The sequence below is a fragment of the Argopecten irradians genome, chromosome 9 (genome assembly GCF_041381155.1).
Source record: "Argopecten irradians isolate NY chromosome 9, Ai_NY, whole genome shotgun sequence".
In the NCBI taxonomy this organism is placed as follows: Eukaryota; Metazoa; Mollusca; class Bivalvia; order Pectinida; family Pectinidae; genus Argopecten; species Argopecten irradians.
The window spans coordinates 33075913-33098179 of NC_091142.1; the positions used below are offsets into that span (position 1 = coordinate 33075913).

Below are 22267 nucleotides of genomic sequence, written 5' to 3' on the forward strand. Positions count from 1 at the left end.
CGCATTGTTTAGCTTTTACATTGAGTTTAGTCTATATCTTAACACAAGTGTAATGTCCTTATCAAGTTAACACCTTTAATGCTCACACATAACAAGTGACTTTACTACATAAATATCGGACAATGATATACATCCTATTTCATACCGACATATTAATAACATGTACGATATGATTGGAATGTCAATGATATGACTGTTTCTAAATGTGACTTTAGTATTTTGTAAAGGTTTCTTTGATTACATGTTGGCAAAGATGTATGTTATATTTTCTACATTTATTTATAATGGTAGTTATTTATTTCTGAGTTAGATTTAATCCCCCATCCATTTATAACATTACTATAGTGGTCAGAAATGAAAACGTTTTAGGAAAACACTGATATATAGTTATATATAAGTTATATGTGCCGTAACCGGGCGAACATTTTGACTTGCTATTATTTCCTCAAAATTCTATTAAAAACCATAAGCTTTGATGAATTAAGCTTTGAAAATCATTCAAAGGCACCGATAAAAATGCATCTAATCATATACATGTAGTCAGATGTCTTTTACATCATTTGAATCACCACGCCTTTCGTCTGTTTAAATATATGTGTAGTGCACGTGTCGCACAGACCACACGTGCACACCCACTCACCACTCACCAGCGCACTCACACTAATAATAAAGTAAGAATGTGCAATGATATTGTAGACCACAGCTTAGTTCATGAACTGACCCTCTGTACTCATTTACTGCATTGCAGACGTATATATCAGTACTACTAAAATTCAGTTTGAGCTCTTATTTGTCTGTACAAAATTAAACCCTTTTCATTGTAAATAATGTATTTCTCAAAATGTTGATTACTTTTGGTTTTTAAAAGCACTTGTTGATTGACGAATATGAAAAATACGTCACATATAACTTTAATAATCTTCCTGGGTAATATCGATTTCTGAGTAAAACACCACCTGTCGTATGATTGCGAAGTTGACAATATATTCTCATTAGATGTTGTGACGTGACAGAGAGAGAGACAGTATCAACCAACGTACTCTCAGTACTTTGATATCAACTACACAAAATCCACGACCGTGACGATCATGTGATAAAACAGCAAGCTACATTGACCCTACATCTAACTACATCTTACTACAATTTGTTGACGGGTTCGTCAATGAAAGTCACTTAGTTCTTTATCTGATTCTTTTGTGAACACATACTGTTATTTTGGATTCTCGAAGATTTTACGTGCGTCCTAGAATGGAGAATTCTAATAGCGCTTCTAATGTGAAATGGACGTCCAAACTGGAATATGTTGTTGCTCTTCTTGGTTATTCCATTGGTATGCCCGAGATCTGGAGAGTCCCGTATCTGACATACCGTAACGGCGGGGGTAGGTTTATCATAATACTATATCATTTTAGTTAACACGGTACCCGTCAATTGACAAATGTCCGCATATGATTAAGTTTAGTTTGTTAGAAAGTAGCATTTTATCGGTTACAAGTTATTTATCGTTTTATGTTTTGCATATAAGCCTCAACATCTTATAACACGTCTTTTGAGATAAAATCGTCAAGTCATTTTTTGTTAATGACTTATGCATAAATCTGCTCCATTCGAAATACGTCAACACATCGGCTCTGAGATACCAATCGACGTTGATGTATTACGATTAGACTCACCTTCTGGTGATTGTGACGTTATATTTTGGCGTGATATTTCTTGACATAATTTGGACCCAACACACGTCATTTTGGAATCCTGAAATCCATGTATTAAATCTGTTTTTAATTTATGAATATTGTTGTTAGAAACACAATTTTAGATTAATGTCAGTTATGTCATGATTCGTTTGTTCGTTGATTTAAACAATGAACATAAAGTAATATGAAAAATACCGTTGTTTATAATGCAGCAGATTACTTGTGTATGAATAATAAAATATCTATATTTTAGATGTCCTGTTTAAATATATCAGTAAATAATAGAGTTGTTAAATGTAGGTCTTACTCATATACTGCGTGTTATGGCATATTATTTATAATGTATTTCACGATGTTTTGACGCACTAGTAAATGTGATTTACAGACATATACCTCGCCTGACAGAGCCTGGCCCAAACCCATAGGTAAAATGTTGTCATTATGATGTCAGACACATTGGCAAATAAAGACAGCTATAAACATATTCAACAAAATCATAATGACAATGTTTTACATTCTAATATGTGTTTTACAAATACTTCCATTATAATAGGATATATATTATAAATTACCACCTGGATAACATAAGAAAGAGAAGATTCAATTGTATTGTGTGTGTCTCCAGTGCGTAGCAAGAAGTTTTAAGTCACGCTGAAGTTTCTATTAAGTTTGATATAATAGTTTTAAGTTTAAGGATGCATGTTTAAACTTATCAAGATAATATCATAGCAAAGCAAATTAAGTTTAAAAAATAATTTAAATAACTTGTGTGATAACAAAGAAAAGCAAAGTATCAAACGTCTATGTGCTTTCTAAACATGGGAATACGATCAGGGTTCCAATTCCATTTAAAACCTGTCACGGGGATGTATTATTTAATAAGCTCATTATTCCAACACGTGTTGTCTATATGGTCTGTAACGTGACTTAGAGGAACGAGGACAGCCGTTTTAATTGCGACAATGTGACTTTTTAAAGTCGCAACAAAATGTTGCAAAAATGCTTGTTCTGCAATATTACTTTCTACTATACAAAAAATGTATGCTAATGCAAAGGTCCGTTATTATATTTGTATGTATTTATTTCTAAGGCCAACAGCGGCAGTTCATATTACAAAACAAGTAATAAATAAATATGTACATAAATACTTAATATGTACAAAAAAAATTCAAAAGGAAAATATTACCTAATACACTTATGTACAACTAAAATTTTTAAAATGAAAACATTACCTTATACGCTTATATACAAATGAAAACTTTCCAAAGGAAAATATTACATTACACACTTATATACAGCTAAACCATTAAAAGGGGAAATATTACCTTATACACTTTTGTACAACTAAAATTTTCAAAAGGAAAATATTACCTTATACACTCATGTACAGCTAAAAAATTTAAAGAGAAAATATTACCAAATACACTTATGTACAACTAAAACTTTAAAAAGGAAAGTATTACCTTATACACTTATGTACAACTATAACTTAAAAAATGAAAATATTATCTAATACACTTATGCACAACTAAAACTTGCAAAAGGAAAACATTAAATAATACGCTTACGTACAAAGAATACTTTCAAAAGGAAAACATTAGCTAATACACTTACGTACAAAGAAAACTTTTAAAAGGAAAATATTACCTAATTCACTTATGTACAAAGAAAACTTTAAATGTCTAACCTAGATAAAAGTGAAATGTTTGATAAGGCAACGTACAAATGTGTGTATGAATAAGAAAATATTTATATTTTAAATATCATGTTTAAATCTGTCAGTAAACAATTGGGTTGATGTTAACCTTGAATGATAAATATTGAGGTTACATTGATGCCTATACAATGTCAGAGATGTTAGGAAATAAAGAGAGAAAAAATGGACATGATGATTGAGAAAAAAATGAGCACTAGAAATTTGTCGAACGACAAAGAATATAATGGTTTTTTTTTCTGAAATCGAAGTCATTCTGATGGAAATAACAGAAAAATGAAGAACAAGAAGTAGGGTGAGGGGTCACCTGATAAAAAACTTCATCAAATCACAAAAAAGGTTATTTTGAAAGATACTCTAGCATATAGTTACATGTCAATAGCCTATATATGACCCACTTGAAATGGAATGGTCATTTAAACGAGAAAGTCAGGAAGCAAAACGATATCGTAATTTTAAATGTGCAGCACATGTGGTTCACGGTGTCAAGTTTATGTCAAAGTTAAGGTTCTTATAATGTATATATCCTTGTGTTTATGAATAATTTAAGGATGCAAATATACAATTATCCAGGTAAAATAACGTTTTCCGCGACAGGTAAACTACACAACTTGAAATATGTATGAACAATAACAAATAAAACCAAACCCAACGTCTACTTATATCTTAAATTTCGGAATAAGATCAAGATTTCGATTCCTTTTCACTTCTGCCAGGGCGTTGCGAAAGCCCACTGTTGATAAGTGACACGTTACACTTATTGTCTTTAATAGAAATGGATTATATATTTTATACTTGCTACCCCCTCTTGTTATTTAGGTTCCTTTATCATCGCCTACATCCTACTGATGTTGGTATGCGGACTCCCACTGTACTTCCTAGAGCTGGCACTGTCGCAATACTCCGGGAAAGGACCGTGGAGGTTCTGGGATATCTGTCCGCTACTGAGAGGTAAGTAAAATGCTGTGTGGCGATATATAGGCTTCTCATGATTTAATGAAATCACAGATGTGAAAACATTCAACAAAGGATGGATGCATCAACATTTCATTGAGCAAAAATGGTAATTATAAGCTGTGACTGACTATATGTCACTAATTAAAGCACCCCTTTCATTTAAATAGAGAAAAAAAAAGAAATATAATTGCACATGTATATGTATAAATTTACCCATACAAGTTAATTATACATACATTACCTATCTACCTTCAAGCAGTCCAGTAAAAATACGAAAAATAGAGGCCTGACCTCCAAATAATTGCAACCGTATTAGTTTTTGCTTTTTTTGGATTGATAATCTAAGTATTTAACATGAAAAAAGTTGCCAAAAATCATATGTTCGGAAAGCCGTTTTTTCAAACCCGAAATAAATCAGAAAATATAAAGAAATCGCACTTCTGACCGCTTTTAAAGTATATTATCTGCTATTTTTGCAATACTCGAAATATGAAATCGGGTATATACTAAGACAAACTTTAGGTTAGTTCAAATATGTTGAAATTATACAATATTTCCAGTCAATTCAAGAAATAATGAAGGATGAAAACGGCCCAAAACTTTTTGAATTTTGACAGCGTTAAAATTTTGCTCTTTTTCGATTCAAACATTTATAAAATCTTACTCTGAACAATATCGGTTTATGTTTTATGTCTTAAAGGATTACTTTTTCTTTGATATTAATGCATGACCGATATCACATTGGCCAGAAAAAAACTACATATCAACCTGTCAAATTGACTGATCTTGCAACTTGAAGTATTTTTATATCTAGGTTTTGGACAAAACACTCATTTTGGTAGCTTATATTTCGGAAAAAGAGAAAAGCAAATGTTTCCAAATATGTTTTAATCTTTAGGGACTTAGCCAATTTGGGATTTTTTTTAAATTGGCACTTAATGAGGATTTGATCGGCCTCATGTCTTTTATATTTGGAGATATCTTGATATAGTTGTATCTTTTAGCTGAGATTAGCCTATACAAAAAATGAATTAATAACTTTGTTAGCAGTTGCGACGGTATCCACTGAATAATTATTCAATAAAAAGACATATTATTCAATTTGGATTTCAAAACAGCCTTGAAAAAAGGCCAACATACCAACTTTGAGCAATCATATTATCTCAGCTAGTGACATTAAATGTTTTACTTTAAAGCCTTTAATTAACAAAGGAGAAGGTACGTTAAGACTCGAATATGGCCTCAAAATTAATTCTCCAGTAAAGAACAACATATTTTGCCATATAACAGCTAATTACATTTGCTAACACATTACATCTCCAAAATATCCCGCATGTGCCAATTATGTTCACTATGACGTCATCAACATGCAGTTTCCCGCCATTTTTCACAAAAATCCTTGAAAAATCATACTTTTTGAGTGGTTTTCTCTAAAAATGAATGTGGCCGCCTTCGTGGAGCAGAAAGAGATTTTCACACGTTGTGTATCGTGTATTTACGCATATCCATGCAAAATATAAAGTTGCTCCAAGGTGGCGGCCAAATCCATTTCAAGCCTTTTCTAACCTAAAGATGATGAATTTCTAGCAAAATTTGGCGAGAAGAGGAAAATCATCAATTTGATGACGTCATAGGTGGGACACATCGTGTACATGGTTATAAAAATTATGTTTTGATGAATGGCAAGTATGAGAGTATTTATTGATATGAAATTGATGGGGATCAGAGATAATTTTTTTCGGCCTGAAAAATTAAGGCCAAATACTGGTCCTATCATATCTACTCCTTTATTTCAATTATTCGACCAAAAAAAGTATCAATGGTATTGTTGATAATTACAATTTCTTATCTTATCAATCCAACAAAAGCTTATTTGGCTGTAACAAGGACATAATTATGGAATTTTCTTGTTGATTTCAACTAATGTTTTTGGCAATCTGTGCCGTCCTTATAATGTTCTTGCCATACAGTATTTTTCATCTCACGATAACCATTTAAGTTGATATTTGGCTTCAAAGTTGGCCAATTAAGCAAATGTTTTTGAGGGTAAAGAAAAACGCTTTCCCAAATTTGTATTTGTGGCGACAAAGTCAGATATGTATGAAAAACATAGAAAAAAATTGTTGCAATTATTTTGGGGTAACACCTTATCTTTACTGGACTAGAGTTCATTTTAAAAAGTAGGCCAATTTTTTTTAATTACACTTGACAACAGGCTAAACCTATATAAATCTTCTCCATACTTTGTTTTACTTTCACAACATTTCAAATATTGATGTATTTTTTTGACAGGAGTAAGCATCGCAATCGCCGTTATCAATGGTTTAAGCGGCATCAATGCAGCCATCCTCGAAGTCTGGGCGTTTGAGTATTTCGTAAATTCGTTTAAAGCCGTCCTACCATGGACTAACTGTGACAACGACTGGAATACTCCCGCCTGTTACAACGAAGACTCGACTCAAACCATCGCCTCGTATCATAACGCCAGCAGCTACGACATCGTGGTAATAATCATAAGTTATATAGCCTAGGTGTGTGGCTCTCAAACAAGTGGCCATGCGTTTGTGATGATAAATATAATTACTTTATTCCGTCTTTGAATATTACAGAGTTAGCTCCCTTGCTGGTAGGTATCGATTGTTACGTCATTATTTTGTGAGCACAATTCACGTCGATTTCTCTAAAACGTATGACGTTACGCTCGCAAACACATGACGTCACAATCAATGCCTAAGGTACCTGTACTTTGTAGCGCTGGTCTCTATCATTTCAAGCTAGGACAGTCCAGCAATTTAGGCAGCCTCATGTAGATTTGGTAGCTAAGTAAAAACTCTATAATATAGATGATATTGAGAATCATGTGATGGTCTATTCCGTTTCATGCCTAGGTGACCAATATTTATTATAATGAAGTATAAAGATGTTTAACATAAAGTGCCATTAACATTCTAAATGTATGAATCGTGACTATAAGGTATTTTGAAAATATTTCGTGTATATGATATATTTAGCTTGGTCTATATAAACAGGTAGATCAATTTAACGGTACAATAATCGGCAATTTAGCATGATTATAGTAACACTATCTTAATAATGCTATTTTGATCAGTAATGTTTCACATGTGTATCATACTTGTTAAATGGAGGCCTTGTTTGTCACTTTTTATTTTTATACGTAGTCCTAATCGGGCATACATGTGTGCACATTTATCAGATGCTCGCTTGAATTATCTTTACTGGGAGAGGACACTATGCTGTTTTATTTACGGTGTTATATTTAGTGAGAAAAAATACTTACTCAGCCTCACAAACAAACTAGCATACCATTTCAGAGTAAGAAAAAAAAGTGGATAAGAAAGATATTATGTTTCAACTCATGGGATACATACGTTTATGGTCGTCAAGATAAATATGACTACAAAAGTGAGTAGTGATACAAATTCAATTGATTATAAAATCTGAAAATGTTGCAGCAGGAAATATTTTTCGCTTAATTTTTTATTAGCTTTAATAAGACAAATACAAAAGAAACATCTCTTTCACTCTCATTTTTTTTCCATTCATAATGTTTAGTATATGTTAAATGCCTTGGTTTTAGTCCCCAGTAGACATTGAAGTTTTAGATTTTTTTTAAATATTACATTTTTGTAATGAAAATACACAAACTGAATTACATTTGTAGTGCATCTATAATGCATTTGTATAAAATTTCTCTATGCGAATAGTAGTATTTATATTCGCATGTTATTGATCTTCAGCCGGATTCGATGGAAAACCCCACTTTTATACACAAGATTATACACATTTAGTTTGCCATTGCACAAGGAGGGAAACCTTTCAGAATTATAATATGTCTTTATATCTTTCTTAATACTTTCAATATAAAATGTACAACATATTGCCTTTTACACGCTGTCTATATAAAGTACTTAACGATTATTAAATTCTATTTGCAAAGCGCGGTTAACAAGACCAAGCAGCAGGAAATATTAACCAGTGCATCATGTGTAAGCGACTGCATATTTCAGATTTCAATCCTATCGTGAATTCTGCATTTTAAAATCATTTTCAGCCTGACAAAATATATTCATGAATAATTTATCCATTAACTTAACGTATTATGATAATCGTTCATAAAATGGGGTTTTAAAGTTTAAACAAGAAAAAAGAACGACATTTTTACTTGTTTATGGATCTACTGCCTCGTAAAACTCCTTACTGTTGTTTACAATATACATTAAAATATATACGTTATTATTTCAGAATGATACAAGAGCTACATTAACACCCTCAGCGATATCCAATACCAGCGCAGCTCACCAACCAGTCGACTCCGTCAATGAATTTTGGCTGTAAGTTATTGTCCTTTAGCATATATTAAACAGTAAGACTCGTTCCTATTTGGATAAGAAGGATAAGTATATTCTACCCGATGTTGTAAAATCTGAGGCTTTAGTATTTCTCTCATACCTCGACGTTTTATCGCAATTTTACAACAATGATTATTCACCATTTTGAAATAAATTAAAAAAACGAGACTACAAGTCAACTCTCTTTATATAAAATCGTGTGATGTTTTCAACGCACACCCCTTTGTTTGCTTCTTTTGAAGTAAATTCAGTCTGGTTTCTGAAAAAGTTAACATTGTACCGAATAAGTCATAATTTTGTTAACGCTAAGATGTCATGAGGCTGTAGCGGTTAGCCTTAGGGTTTTGCCCGAGACCAGCATGTATTATACCTGTAGGTATGATATAATATAGAATATTGTTGGAGTCACATACGTAGCCAGACTACCTAATACGATCATTCCCGACACAATTAATTTATAATGTCGTTATATTTACAAATAAACATTCACATACATTATGATTATATACAAGACCTTAGCTGTAAAATAGGACGTTCAACCAACTAACCAACCAATTAACCAACCAACCAACAATGTGACGGATATCAAACAATGATAAAATACTAAAAACACATTATCAGATCAAATACAAATATTGGCAATGGCGGCCTTCTATTTAAAGTGTACACAGGTGTAAATTGCAATTTAAACTTCCGTCTGCATGTCATGAGTTAGATACCACGGATCGCAATAAGTGGGTTGTGAGATCCCAAAACGACGTGGGTAAAGTACATTTTACCGTCGATTAGTTCCACGTTTCCGGGATTATGACGTCACAAAACGCACGTCAAATGATGACGTCATAATCACATGATGATGGGACTTATCGACAGTACATAATAGGTACGTCGGTATCTTAGACAGCTCCATTTTTAAGTTGTAAGGATGACTTAGTAATAAACAATCTCACCATCGATATTTATTGTTTAACTCGTTAAAACAGTTCATTGATTATATCTACCAGAATAACCAAATATACCAGGTTATTTTATCACCAGGATCAATTTTATTCGGTAATTGTCGTCTTCGGCAGATTATTGTATGTAAAACATTCTCTGCTTTTTGTTTGTTAATTTCCTTCAATTTTCTCTGATCAGGTATCGGATCCTACGTATATCTGGAGGATTTGAGTACATCGGAACCATCAGTGTGATGTGTGTGGTTTATCTACTTGTTATAAGGATACTAGGAGCCTTAAGTATGGTGAAGAGTGTCACAACCATAGGCAAGGTATAGCATGGCGTATGTGATATTTACATATGTACGGCACAGAGAGAACCACATTATTGCTGACATTCTGACGAGACAGTATCAAATATAACAAAGCATTATATAGACAAATGTGGATAAATATTTTTTCACAATATATTTTATCCCCATTAGCTTGCTTTAATTTGATGGTATAAAGTGTCTTGTTTCCTAAGAGACGAATAGAAATCCTCGTGGTTTGATAAATATATCTCTCCTACCACATGGTCCATATTAAACTACAATATAAAGGGGAGACAAAACTGATATTTTACCAGCATTAAATGGTTATTTTTAACCCTTCCATTGCTGTAAGTGACATACGTCCCCACAGTTCTATATTCCAGATATAAATAAACAATCGATGAGGTGTTAATCGATATAAAAATACTCTATATCGTTGATGTGTCAATTGTGGTTTTAAACACTGATAACTGGACCAAGAAAAACAATAGTATTTAATTCATATTTTTATTCGAACAAAGTTATTTTTCGCATGTATCATCTGTTTACTCCCCCAAACTTTGTGGTACAGATGATGTATGTAACAGCGTTGCTACCTATTGTCCTAATTCTGGTGATATGGATACGTGCCCTAACATTACCTGGTGCTTCTGCTGGGATCCTCTATTTCGTGACCACTGACTTCACCAAATTAGCAGACACACAGGTAAGCATATCTAGGCTTACTAGTTAACATTTTTTGTATCAGCGACATGTTTTTGTGGATAAAATCAAAACAAATAGACCCTTACCAATATTGGGAAGATATCGTGTAGTTATGTTAAAAAACAACATCTTCTAATATACCTTCCTTATGAAAACTAGACTAAGCAAATGTTCATTGTTTTTCTACTCACAATAATATAATTATATGTAATATGTAATAGTTTTTATACCGAATCCAACTTTCTGATTATCAAATACCTTTTCTTCATACTACAGTACTATGAAAACACAACCCGAAAATGGCGCGAAAACTCGTCGTTTTCATGACATCACAATAGAGACATCGACGTTGCGTTTTGAATTAGATGTAATCAATTGAAAAATCAATGGAATAGTACGTTTAATCCTATTTTCTGTTATCATGTAGCCTGAAATATTTATCATAATCTTTGATGTGACTGTTTTTTAAGTTCATCGGATTATGAAACAAATCTCGCAAACTTGAAGCTGAAGTGTACTATATAGGCAGATGATAAGGTACTGGGAACATCTAATGAATCAGTGGTCAAATTATTGTCCCGGAAGGACAATATGATAGGGCGTGAAGCGAACAATTGTTCTTAGAATTTTTTTATTATTCCCAATAACAACCAATGTTCAATTTTGCTGTTGGATAAACTATTTTAATTTTTCAACAACTGTTGATTAAAGGTTCCCAAACACATTCTTGTCTTTCAGTATTCGTTATACTTCTTCTGTAAAGTAAAGTGTATTGTTATGCATTTACTGTTACACTTTTGAAGAAAATGCTTTTAAAATAAATGCTTTTTCTCCCGTCATAATACATTTTTGGTGGAAATGAGGGGAAAAATGCGTGTAAATTATCTAAAGATCAAAATTGTGACTTTCAATTGTTATAGGAAAAAAAATAATAATAAAAACGATTACAACCAATGTTGATTTCAGCTATGGACTGAGGCTGTTTCTGTTGATTTTAGCTGTGGACTGAGGCTGTTTTTGTTGGTTTTTACTGTGGACTGATGCTGTTTTTGTTGATTTCAGCTGTGGACTGAGGCTGTTTTTGTTAATTTTAGCTGTGGACTGAGGCTTTTTTTGTTGATTTTAGCTGTGGTCTGAGGCTGTTTTTGTTGATTTTAACTGTGGATTGAGGCTGTTTTGTTGATTTTAGCTGTGGACTGAGGCATTTTTTGTTGATTTCAGTTGTGGACTGGGGCTGTTTTTGTTGATTTTAGCTGTTGACTTAGGCTGTTTTTGTTGATTTTAGCTTTTGACTAAAGCTGGGTTTTTTATTTTAGCTGTGGACTGAGGCTGTTTTTGTTGATTTTAGCTGTGGACTGATGCTGTTTTTGTTGATTTTAACTGTGAACTGAGGCTGTTTGTGTTGATTTTAACTGTGAACTGAGGCTGTTTTTGTTGATTTTAACTGTGGACTGAGGCTTTTTTTGTTGATTTTAACTGTGGACTGATGCTGTTTTTGTTGGTTTTAGCTGTGGACTGAGGCTTTTTTTGTTGATTTTAAATGTGGACTGAGGCTGTTTTTGTTGATTTTAGCTGTGGACTGAAGCTGTTATTGTTGATTTTAGCTGTGGACTGAGGCTGTTTTTGTTGATTTTAGCTGTTGACTGAGGCTGTTTTTGTTGATTTTAACTGTGGACTGAGGCTGTTTTTGTTGATTTTAGCTGTGGACTGAGGCTGCTTTCCAGGCCTTTATGACACTCGGACCTGGCTGGGGTGGGCTGATGATGATTGGAGCACACAACAAGTTCAGGACAAACTGTTTCAGGTGTAGTTGAAATCAACCATTATACAATTTTAATAAATAATAGGGTATTCACTCTCCTAGTTTGAGCGGAAATGCTGTTTTGTTTATCTAAACAATTTAGAAAGTTATTGGTCTCTTTAAAACATCAAATAGTATGATGATAATATTTATCCATATAGTTTAAATTGAATTTAAAATATAAAATATTTAACAAACCCCGTACTAAAACATCTTGATATCTTAATAGGGCATCTATGATATCGACGATAGCGACCTTGACCTTTGGTCTATTTAACGGCCTCGTGGTGTTCTCTGTTCTGGGCGTGATGTCTGAGGAGATTGGTGTTCCTATAAAAGACATGATGACGTCAGGTAAGCTTTATGAAAATGAATGTTATCATCAGGTAAAACGAAAACAATCCTGGTAGAATAAGTTGATTAAATATGAAAAGAAATCTACCTGGTTTATAAAAACATTATTAACAAAAATAATATGAAATATTACTTTGCGGCAAAGTATCAGGTGTGTCTGTCTTTCTGTCTGCAGGCGGATTCTCCATTGGGTTTATCGCATATCCAAAGGCCCTCAGTTATTTCCCCTTACCACAAGTATGGTGCGTTATTTTCTATTTGGTCATTCTACTGCCGGGATTGGATGTTTTGGTAATTGTTTATTGACGTTATTGTGTGAAACCGAGCTACCATGTATATATATATATATATGTCACAAAAGAAAGCTTATTATCTTAGAGAAACCGTAATTCATTTGCCAAGCATCTAGTGGTGAATTTCGTGCTGAAAATTCGAAAATATCAAAATCGGTTTCAGGTAAAAGCATTAAACATAACTGTTTTCATTCATTTTAGTATACTTAGCTTAAAGACGCTGTTATATTGACTATAACCATTGTGAACCCAAGTCAAAATAAATCACAATTAATGCAGCGTGCCTCGTTTACAACATCTGTGTCTTAAAATTCACTGCTATAAACATGCACTTTAGACTGACGATTTTATATCTGTAAAGAGCAGAAATTCTGATAGAGACCATCCAATTAAAGGATTTCCTATAGACCACAATGTTAATGTTTTAGGATCTACCTTTAACAGTGCTATAATTAAAGTATAGGTTCTTCTATATATAGGCTAGCAATGCACAATATAAAATTACGAAACTGATTGATTATTAATTGTTTTAAATTCTAAAGATTTGTGCACTTTATTTATCTTTTGTTAAAATATAATTACACCTTTGCAAATTGATCTAAACTAAATTGTATTATTTGATTATGAATATAAAACATACATATTAATGATTCTCGGTATGTATACAGCGATTTTATATAAGTACTTCGCCCTCAAGAAATATCATCGTTATATACCACTCGTGTGCTCACAAGAGGATTTCCAGGAATCTATTTTTGGTTTTGATTCTGCGGTCCCTACAAAACAAATTGTAAAATAATGGTTTTTAATAATTGTATAAATGTTATCAGGTGGTTGATACAGAACCATTGCTGATGGTTCTGGAGGAAATGTTTCCGAAGGCTCTCAGAAATAGAAGAATTCCTTTGTTGGCAGTTGTTAGTGGTATCATGTTTCTTCTTAGCCTACCACTGGCAACACAGGTAAATTAGTAAATGTCAAAAATATACTATTAATAAAATAAGTTATGATACAGTAACCATAATTCAAATAAATAATACATTTTTTTTCAATTACCATACCAATTATATACTTTGAATGATTTCACATTTAAATATACAGAAGATTGCTTCAAGCTCATTGAAGATCATATATGTTGTCTTATACAGGGAGGCGTGTATATCTTCTTGCTGGTGAACTGGTATACGGGTACATGGAGTGTCACCCTAATCTGTCTTGCGGAATGTGTTATCTTCGCCTGGATTTACGGTATGTGTTCCTTACATTTGATCCTTGAAATATGCATCGCTGAATGTGAGGCGGATTAATATATGTGATAAATATTGTTATGAACTTAATACAAATACGTTTTAAGAACAAATTGTAAGTTTACGTTAGTACGCAAATTCTGATCTAAACGTGTAAGAAATAAACCTATATTCTGAAATGATAGTTGGCCGACGTTTATATCGTTGTAATTAATATTATCATTTTATTCGTCAGGTAACCATAGAGTCGACCGTGACATTCGTTTGATGCTGAACCGACCACTACCTGCCATCGTCCGCTTCAGCTCAGCCTTTATCATGCCTGTTTTTATAACGGTAAGAAGAAACAGACATGCTTTTTTAAAATTTAGTAAGATTTTCATAATATGTTATACAGTACTATACAGAATTTAGTATTTTTGACATTAGCTTATTTTTCTTGAGCAATGCGTTGATTTAAACATATTTCAATACATAAACAAACGGAATGGCAACAAGTAATAATAACGTATTTAAGTCCTAACCTCATCACAACTATTAGTACAATGTAATTGAAGGCGATTATATCCACAACTAATATAAGGGAAGAGAACGGGGACAATAAAACCCGAAAAAAGGCGAAAAATAAAATAAGACTAATAACGTGTCCTTGGAATTGTAAATGGTTCATTCATATTTATTATATTTTACTGTTAGGCTTGGTTGTTTGTATGGCTGTCTAAGTATCAATACATGCAATACAGGAGGTTCGTGATCGCGACACGACGTGTGTATAGTACGATTTGCAGTCGATTAGTCCTACTTTCCATTGGTTATAACGTCCAAAAAACTCGTCAAAAGATGGCGTCACAAGCACTGGAAGGTAGGACTAATCGTTAAATTGTAGGTCTCTCACGTCTTTTGAGGATCTCGGCTTCCTATGTGTCATACAAAATAGTTAATTACATTTTGACTAATATACAATCTATTGAAAATATTGAACCAAAAACACTTATCTGTTCACGTGATGGTGAATTTTAAGATCCATCTTCGTGCCTACATGATGATGATTTCTACGCATCCAATATAGTAACTTTCAAATAAATTGGAAGTAATTTTAGAACAGTTTCTGTCATTCAATGATGTTAGAAAATAAACAAACCAGAATGACGCTTGTTATAATTTCCACTTTTCAGTGTCTTCTCTTCATCAGCATATTTACCTACACACCACCGTCGTTCGGGGAATATCAGTATCCTCTGTATGCACGTGTCATAGGTTGGGGATTCATCCTCGCTGCCGTATTGCCGATTGTAATATTCTGTGTATGGATCATAAGGAAAGAAGACGGAAACATTTTTGAGGTAATTAAGATACGAAATGTATTCTCTGAATCTTCTATGATCCAATAAATGAAGCCATAATTATCAATTTTATCAATTCCTATGATCCGATAAATGGAAGACAAAAATAGTTTTTTTTATTATTCTATGTATTCAACGTTTTTATGATCAAATAAATGAAAGACACAAAAAATCAATTTTATTATCTAATGTTTTCGACCTTTTTATGATTAAATAAATGAAGCCATAGTAATCAATTTTATTAATTCAGATATGTATGTAACAGATTTATGATCCAAAAAAGGAAGACACAAAAATCAGTTTTATTAATTTATGTATTTAGTCTTCTTATGACTAAATAATTTAAGCCATAGAAATCAATAATTTCAATTCATGTATTTCACAATTCATTAATTTTAGCGTTTGATTTATGCTGCTGGTTCGGTTTGTCTGGTTGAACATTCTATAACAGTCACGGTAACTTAAGGATATTTGATTGAACGTTCTATAAACGGCCAGGGTTATTTAAGGATGTCTGGTTGAACGTTCTATTACAGTCATAAACATTTTAGTATATCTGTGTGATCATTCTATTAACAGTCAGGATAATTTAATAATACCTGTTTGAACGTTGTATTAACAGTCAGGATAATTTAAAATGATACCTGTTTGAACGTTGTATTAACAGTCAGGGTAATTTAATGATACCTGTTTGAACGTTGTATTAACAGTCAGGATAATTTAATGATACCTGTTTGAACGTTGTATAAACAGTCAGGGTAATTTAATGATTCCTGTTTGAACGTTGTATTAACAGTCAGGATAATTTAATGATTCCTGTTTGAACGTTGTATTAACAGTCAGGGTAATTTAATGATACCTGTTTGAACGTTGTATTAACAGTCAGGGTAATTTAATGATTCCTGTTTGAGCGTTGTATTAACAGTCAGGATAATTTAATGATTCCTGTTTGAACGTTGTATTAGCAGTCATGGTAATTAAATGATTCCTGTTTAAACGTTGTATTAACAGTCAGGATAATTTAATGATTCCTGTTTGAACGTTGTATTTACAGTCAGGGTAATTTAATGATACCTGTTTGAACGTTGTATTAACAGTCAGGGTAATTTAATTATACCTGTTTGAACGTTGTATTAACATTCAGGGTCATTTAATGATACCTGTTTGAACGTTGTATAACAGTCAGGGTAATTTAAGGATATCTGATTGTACATTCTATTAACTGTTAGGGTAATCTAAGGATATCTGATTGAACATTCTATAAGAGTCACGGTCATTTAAGGATATATGTTTGGACATTCTTTTAACATTAAGGGTCATTTCAGGATGTCTTTTTGAACATTCTATTAACATTCAGGGTCATTAAAGATATCTGTTTGGACATTCTATTAACAGTCAGTGTCTTTTTAGGATGTCTGTTTTGACAATCTGTTAACAGTCAGGGTCATTAAGGATATCTATTTGGACTTTTTATTAACATTCAGGGTCATTAAAGATATCTGTGTGGACATTTTATTAACATTCAGCGTCATTAAAGATATCTTTTTTATCATTCTATAACAGTCAGGGTCATTAAGGATATCTATTTGGACTTTTTATTAGCATGCAGGGTCATTTAAGGATGTCTGTTTGAACATTCTATTAACATTCAGGGTCATTAAAGATATTTGTTTGAACATTCTATAACAGTCAGGGTCATTTAAGGATATCTGTTTGGACCTTCTATTAACATTCAGGGTCATTAAAGATATTTGTTTGAACATTTTATAACAGTCATTGTCATTTTAGGATATCTGTTTGGACATTCTATTTACACATGGTCATTAAAGATATCTGTTTGAACATTCTATTAACATTCAGGGTCATTAAAGATATCTGTTTGAATATTCGATTAACATTCAGGGTCATTAAAGATATCTGTTTGAACATTCTATTAACATTCAGGGTCATTAAAGATATCTGTTTGAACATTCTATTAACATTCAGGGTCATTAAAGATATCTGTTTGAACATTCTATAACAGTCAGGGTCATTTAATGATATCTGTTTGGACCTTCTATTAACATTCAGGGTCATTAAAGATATTTGTTTGAACATTCTATAACAGTCATTGTCATTTTAGGATATCTGTTTGGACATTCTATTTACACATGGTCATTAGAGATATCTGTTTGAACATTCTATTCACATTCAGGGTCATTAAAGATATCTGTTTGAACATTCTATAACATTCAGGGTCATTAAAGATATCTGTTTGAACATTCTATAACATTCAGGGTCATTAAAGATATCTGTTTGAACATTCTATAACAGTCAGGGTCATTAAAGATATTTGTTTGAACATTCTATAACAGTCATTGTCATTTTAGGATATCTGTTTGGACATTCTATTTACACATGGTCATTAGAGATATCTGTTTGAACATTCTATTCACATTCAGGGTCATTAAAGATATCTGTTTGAACATTCTATAACATTCAGGGTCATTTTAGGATGTTTTTTTGAACATTCTATAACAGTCAGGGTAATTAAGGATATCTGTTTGAACATTCTATAATAGTCAGTGTCATTTAAGTGTTTCTGAGTGAACATTCTAGTAACAGCCAGGGAATTTAATTATCTTTGATGAAACTATAGACACATTTTTTGTCTAATAGTTACGTTGTGCGAAACAGTTTTAAGTTAAAACAAAATATATGTATCGTAAAAAATGTAATAGCACACACAGACTATAGCTACAGTCGCCATTTCTAACCAAGAACAACAAAACAAGAAATAATCACTTTTCCAAGCTTATATTACTAATATACATGTATCTACTAAAATTAAAAAAACGACATTTATAAATCATGACCTTTTAGCACTGACGTTGATGTAGTTATCCGAGCAAAATAAGTCCAACCTGTCTTAGTGATCACATCTGTACCAACACCAGCAACTTTAGAGAAGAAAATTTCTAAAATTACAAGAAGGTTTTCATCTCAGTTTGATATCTGTATGAAGACCCCTTTCTCAAGGCCTAAGAGGTTTTCCTTCTCAGTTTAATTTTTGAATGAAGAACACTTTCTCAAGGTCCCGGAAGGTTATCATAACAATTTAATCTCTGTAAGAGGACCACTTTCTTAAAGTCCCAGAAGGTTTTCATCTCAGTTTGATCTCTGTAAGAAGACCACTTTCTTAAAGTCCCACAAAGTTTTGATCTGAGTTTGATCTCTGTATGAAGACCACTTTCTCAAGGCCTAAGAGGTTTTTCATCCCAGTTTGATTTTTGAATGAAGAACACTTTCTCAAGGTTCCAGAAGGTTATCATAACAGTTTGATCTCTGTAAGAGGACCACTTTCTTAAAATCCCAGAAGGTTTTCATCTCAGTTTGATCTCTGTAAGAAGACCACTTTCTCAAAGTCCCAGGTTTTCATCTCAGTTTGATATCTGTATGAAGACCACTTTCTCAAGGCCTAAGAGGTTTTTCATCTCAGTTTTATCTTTGAATGAAGAACACTTTCTCAGGGTCCCAGAAGGTTATCAACACTTTCTCAAGGTCCCAGAAGGTTATCATAACAGTTTGATCTCTGTATGAAGACCACTATCTCAAGGTCCCAAAAGGTATTCACTTCATCTATGTTTGATCTCTGCATGAAGACCACTTTCTCAAGGTCACAAAAGGTTTTTATCTCAATTTCACTTTCTCAAGGTCCCAAAAGGTTTTTATCTCAATTTGATCTCTGTATGAAGACCATTTTTTCACAGTCTCAGAAGGTTTTCATCTCAGTTTGATCTTTATATGAAGACCACCTGGATATAAAAACTATTTATCTTTGTTCTTTTTGAGGTCTTTATAGCCAGGTTTGACTGTATCTACATAACGTAATGCCTTATTATGTATAATTTTGAAGAAAGGGGTTTAAAGAAGCGAACACGTTGAATTGAGACAGATTGATAATTAGTGAAAATAAGGGTAAAAGTAGGTTTACATATAGACATCTGTCAAAATACTCCGTATTTCAGAAAACTGTGGAGTTCTGCCTAAGGTTTTGTCAATTTTTTCATTTGTGTATTTCTTATACTACAGCGGCTAAAACGTGTCTCGCGACATACAGAGAGATGGAAACCTGCGCACGGCAGTGTTGGAGACGTATACATAGACACAGAGAAATCAGCAGATTTCACTTGGAAGGAGCTGTTTTGGTTTAACTTGACAGGAAAAAACGGCTTAGTGATCAGTGAAAATAAGGAATCTGAACCTATGTTGTAGTGTCAGTTATAAATACAAATATATTATGAATGATTATGGTGCATGTATAATATTTATGACAAAAATATGACGATTATAAAATTGAGTATTTGAAGGCGACTATACCATAGAGAATATCAAATTGTAAATTAATTAGCAACGCAAACACGATGATATAGTCAAGTCTGTGTTTTTGTGACAAATTAACTTTTTGTGAACAATAGCTGGCCTATTAAAACATCACTCAATACAAAGTCATTATTAATTATTTTGTTGGTGTAATTATTTTCCCTCTGATATTTGTTTCCCTAAACAAACGGATTTTAAGTGTTTTACCGGTAGATCTGATACACCTAATGTCAAGCAGATAGCAGACTATTGTCCTATTAGTCGCAGATTCACCAAGCGTTTCATTTGCAGATTCGTACAAGTTGTATCTTGTATCCAAGATGGAACACCCGATGTATTTCATTTGTTTCGGAATTTCCTGATTTTTGAAACCAAGACGTAATAGGTTTATATTGCGTTCGAAATTTAGTGTATTATATATCCCTATACCCTTTCGAAACTCTTTAGGTATCGCTTTCATATCCGATTTACGATTAAGATAGAAAATAGTTAGTTTTTAGATTCGAAGCGTATCTTTCATAAGGTGCTGCAAAATTTGAAACGTTCAAACGCGTTCTATTAGGCGGTGCCGTATCAATTCTTTTCCTTTTAATTCAATTTGTTCAAAGAATGCCTCAATTTTAATTCATCCTCGTCATCATCACTATCATCATCAATCATCATCATCACCATCAATCATCATTCATATATGAAAAATAGTAAATAAAATAATGAATAAAGGGTTAAAAAGAGAGAGATAAATGGAGGGGAAAAGAAGATAGACATTCGTTATCTAATAAATTCTACTAGCTTTAACTATGTTTATCAAAACTTAAGTTTTTGTGTTGATAAGTTGTTCTGTATCTCCAGGTGAGTCTAGTGGCTCCATCATCACCCACAGGTAAGTTGTTATACAGTACACAACGGTACTAATTCATGACATAGAGACATGGATTGTTATTAAAAAAATACATTATTCTTCTACCTTAATAACATGTCAAAAAATATAGACAGCGACGTCGTTCTACTTTTATATCGAACAAAACTTTTGTCTTGCAAAAATGACACAAAATGAAATTTTTAGATTGCCTGTTCTGTCACGCAAGTTCACGACGTTGAAAAATGACTTTATATTAGGAATTATGTTTTCTATTCAGAACAAAAATTACGTTTTTGTTCAAATATACGTGTGCAAAATCTCTATTGGAAATTCATAAAAGTATTAGAAAAATTGCGTTTTTTCTTTGTCTTGCAGGTTTGCCGAATGTCGGAAATGACGTCAATTGCCCTCGTCATGATATAGAATAATGACGTCTTTTACATTCAATGACGTCACATAAAAGTGACCGAACATTGTGTGCGACGTCACGTGTTATAGTTTAAAATCTTGGATATACTTCTGTTTGGTTTCCGTCAAAGTAATGCTTGATCAAGGAGAGCATTTATTACGTCATTGCATATTATAGAGTTAGCTCCCTTGGTATACATTATGACGTCATTATTTTGTGAGTTCAATTCACATCGTTTTCTCCGAAAAGTATGACGATACGCTCGTAAAAAATGACGTCACAAATAGTACATACCCGCAAGTGCAGATAACTCTGTAATATGCAAATGCATGTATATGGTTCTAAGTTATTCTTGTTAAATAAATTAATAAATAAAACAAAAATATAACATGTAATTTACATAAAAAAATACATAATTCTTCTACCTTAATAAGATGTCAAAAAATATAGACAGCGACGTCGTTCTACTTTTATATCGAACAAAACTTTTGACTTGCAAAAATGACACAAAATGAAATTTTTAGATTGCCTGTTCTGTCACGCAAGTTCACGACGTTGAAAAATGACTTTATATTAGAAATTATGTTATCTATTCAGAATAAAAATTACGTTTTTGTTCAAATATAAGTGACCGAACATTGTGCCCGACGTCACGTGTTATAGTTTAAATTCTTGGATATACTTCTGTTTGGTTTCCATCAAAGTAATGCTTGGTCAAGGAAAGCATTTATTACGTCATTGCATATTATAGAGTTAGCTCCCTTGGTATACATTATGACGTCATTATTTTGTGAGTTCAATTCACATCGTTTTCTCCGAAAAGTATGACGATACGCTCGTAAAAAATGACGTCACAATTAGTACATACCCGCAAGTGCAGATAACTCTGTAATATGCAAATGCATGT

General features: G+C 32.6%; 1 protein-coding gene across 1 annotated transcript; it reads left to right on the forward strand.

Moving 5' to 3' along the window:
* The first annotated feature begins 1057 nt into the window (after positions 1-1057).
* LOC138330945 (sodium- and chloride-dependent glycine transporter 2-like) lies at positions 1058-20421 on the forward strand. The gene is made up of 14 exons (XM_069278419.1): positions 1058-1381; positions 4228-4359; positions 6658-6869; positions 8629-8717; positions 9873-10005; positions 10559-10693; positions 12393-12496; positions 12723-12847; positions 13023-13138; positions 13971-14102; positions 14289-14388; positions 14623-14723; positions 15563-15730; positions 19802-20421. Exons 1-14 carry the CDS (start codon positions 1249-1251, stop codon positions 19982-19984), a joined length of 1863 nt encoding a protein of 620 aa, XP_069134520.1. The 5' UTR covers positions 1058-1248; the 3' UTR covers positions 19985-20421.
* Positions 20422-22267: the final 1846 nt, after the last annotated feature.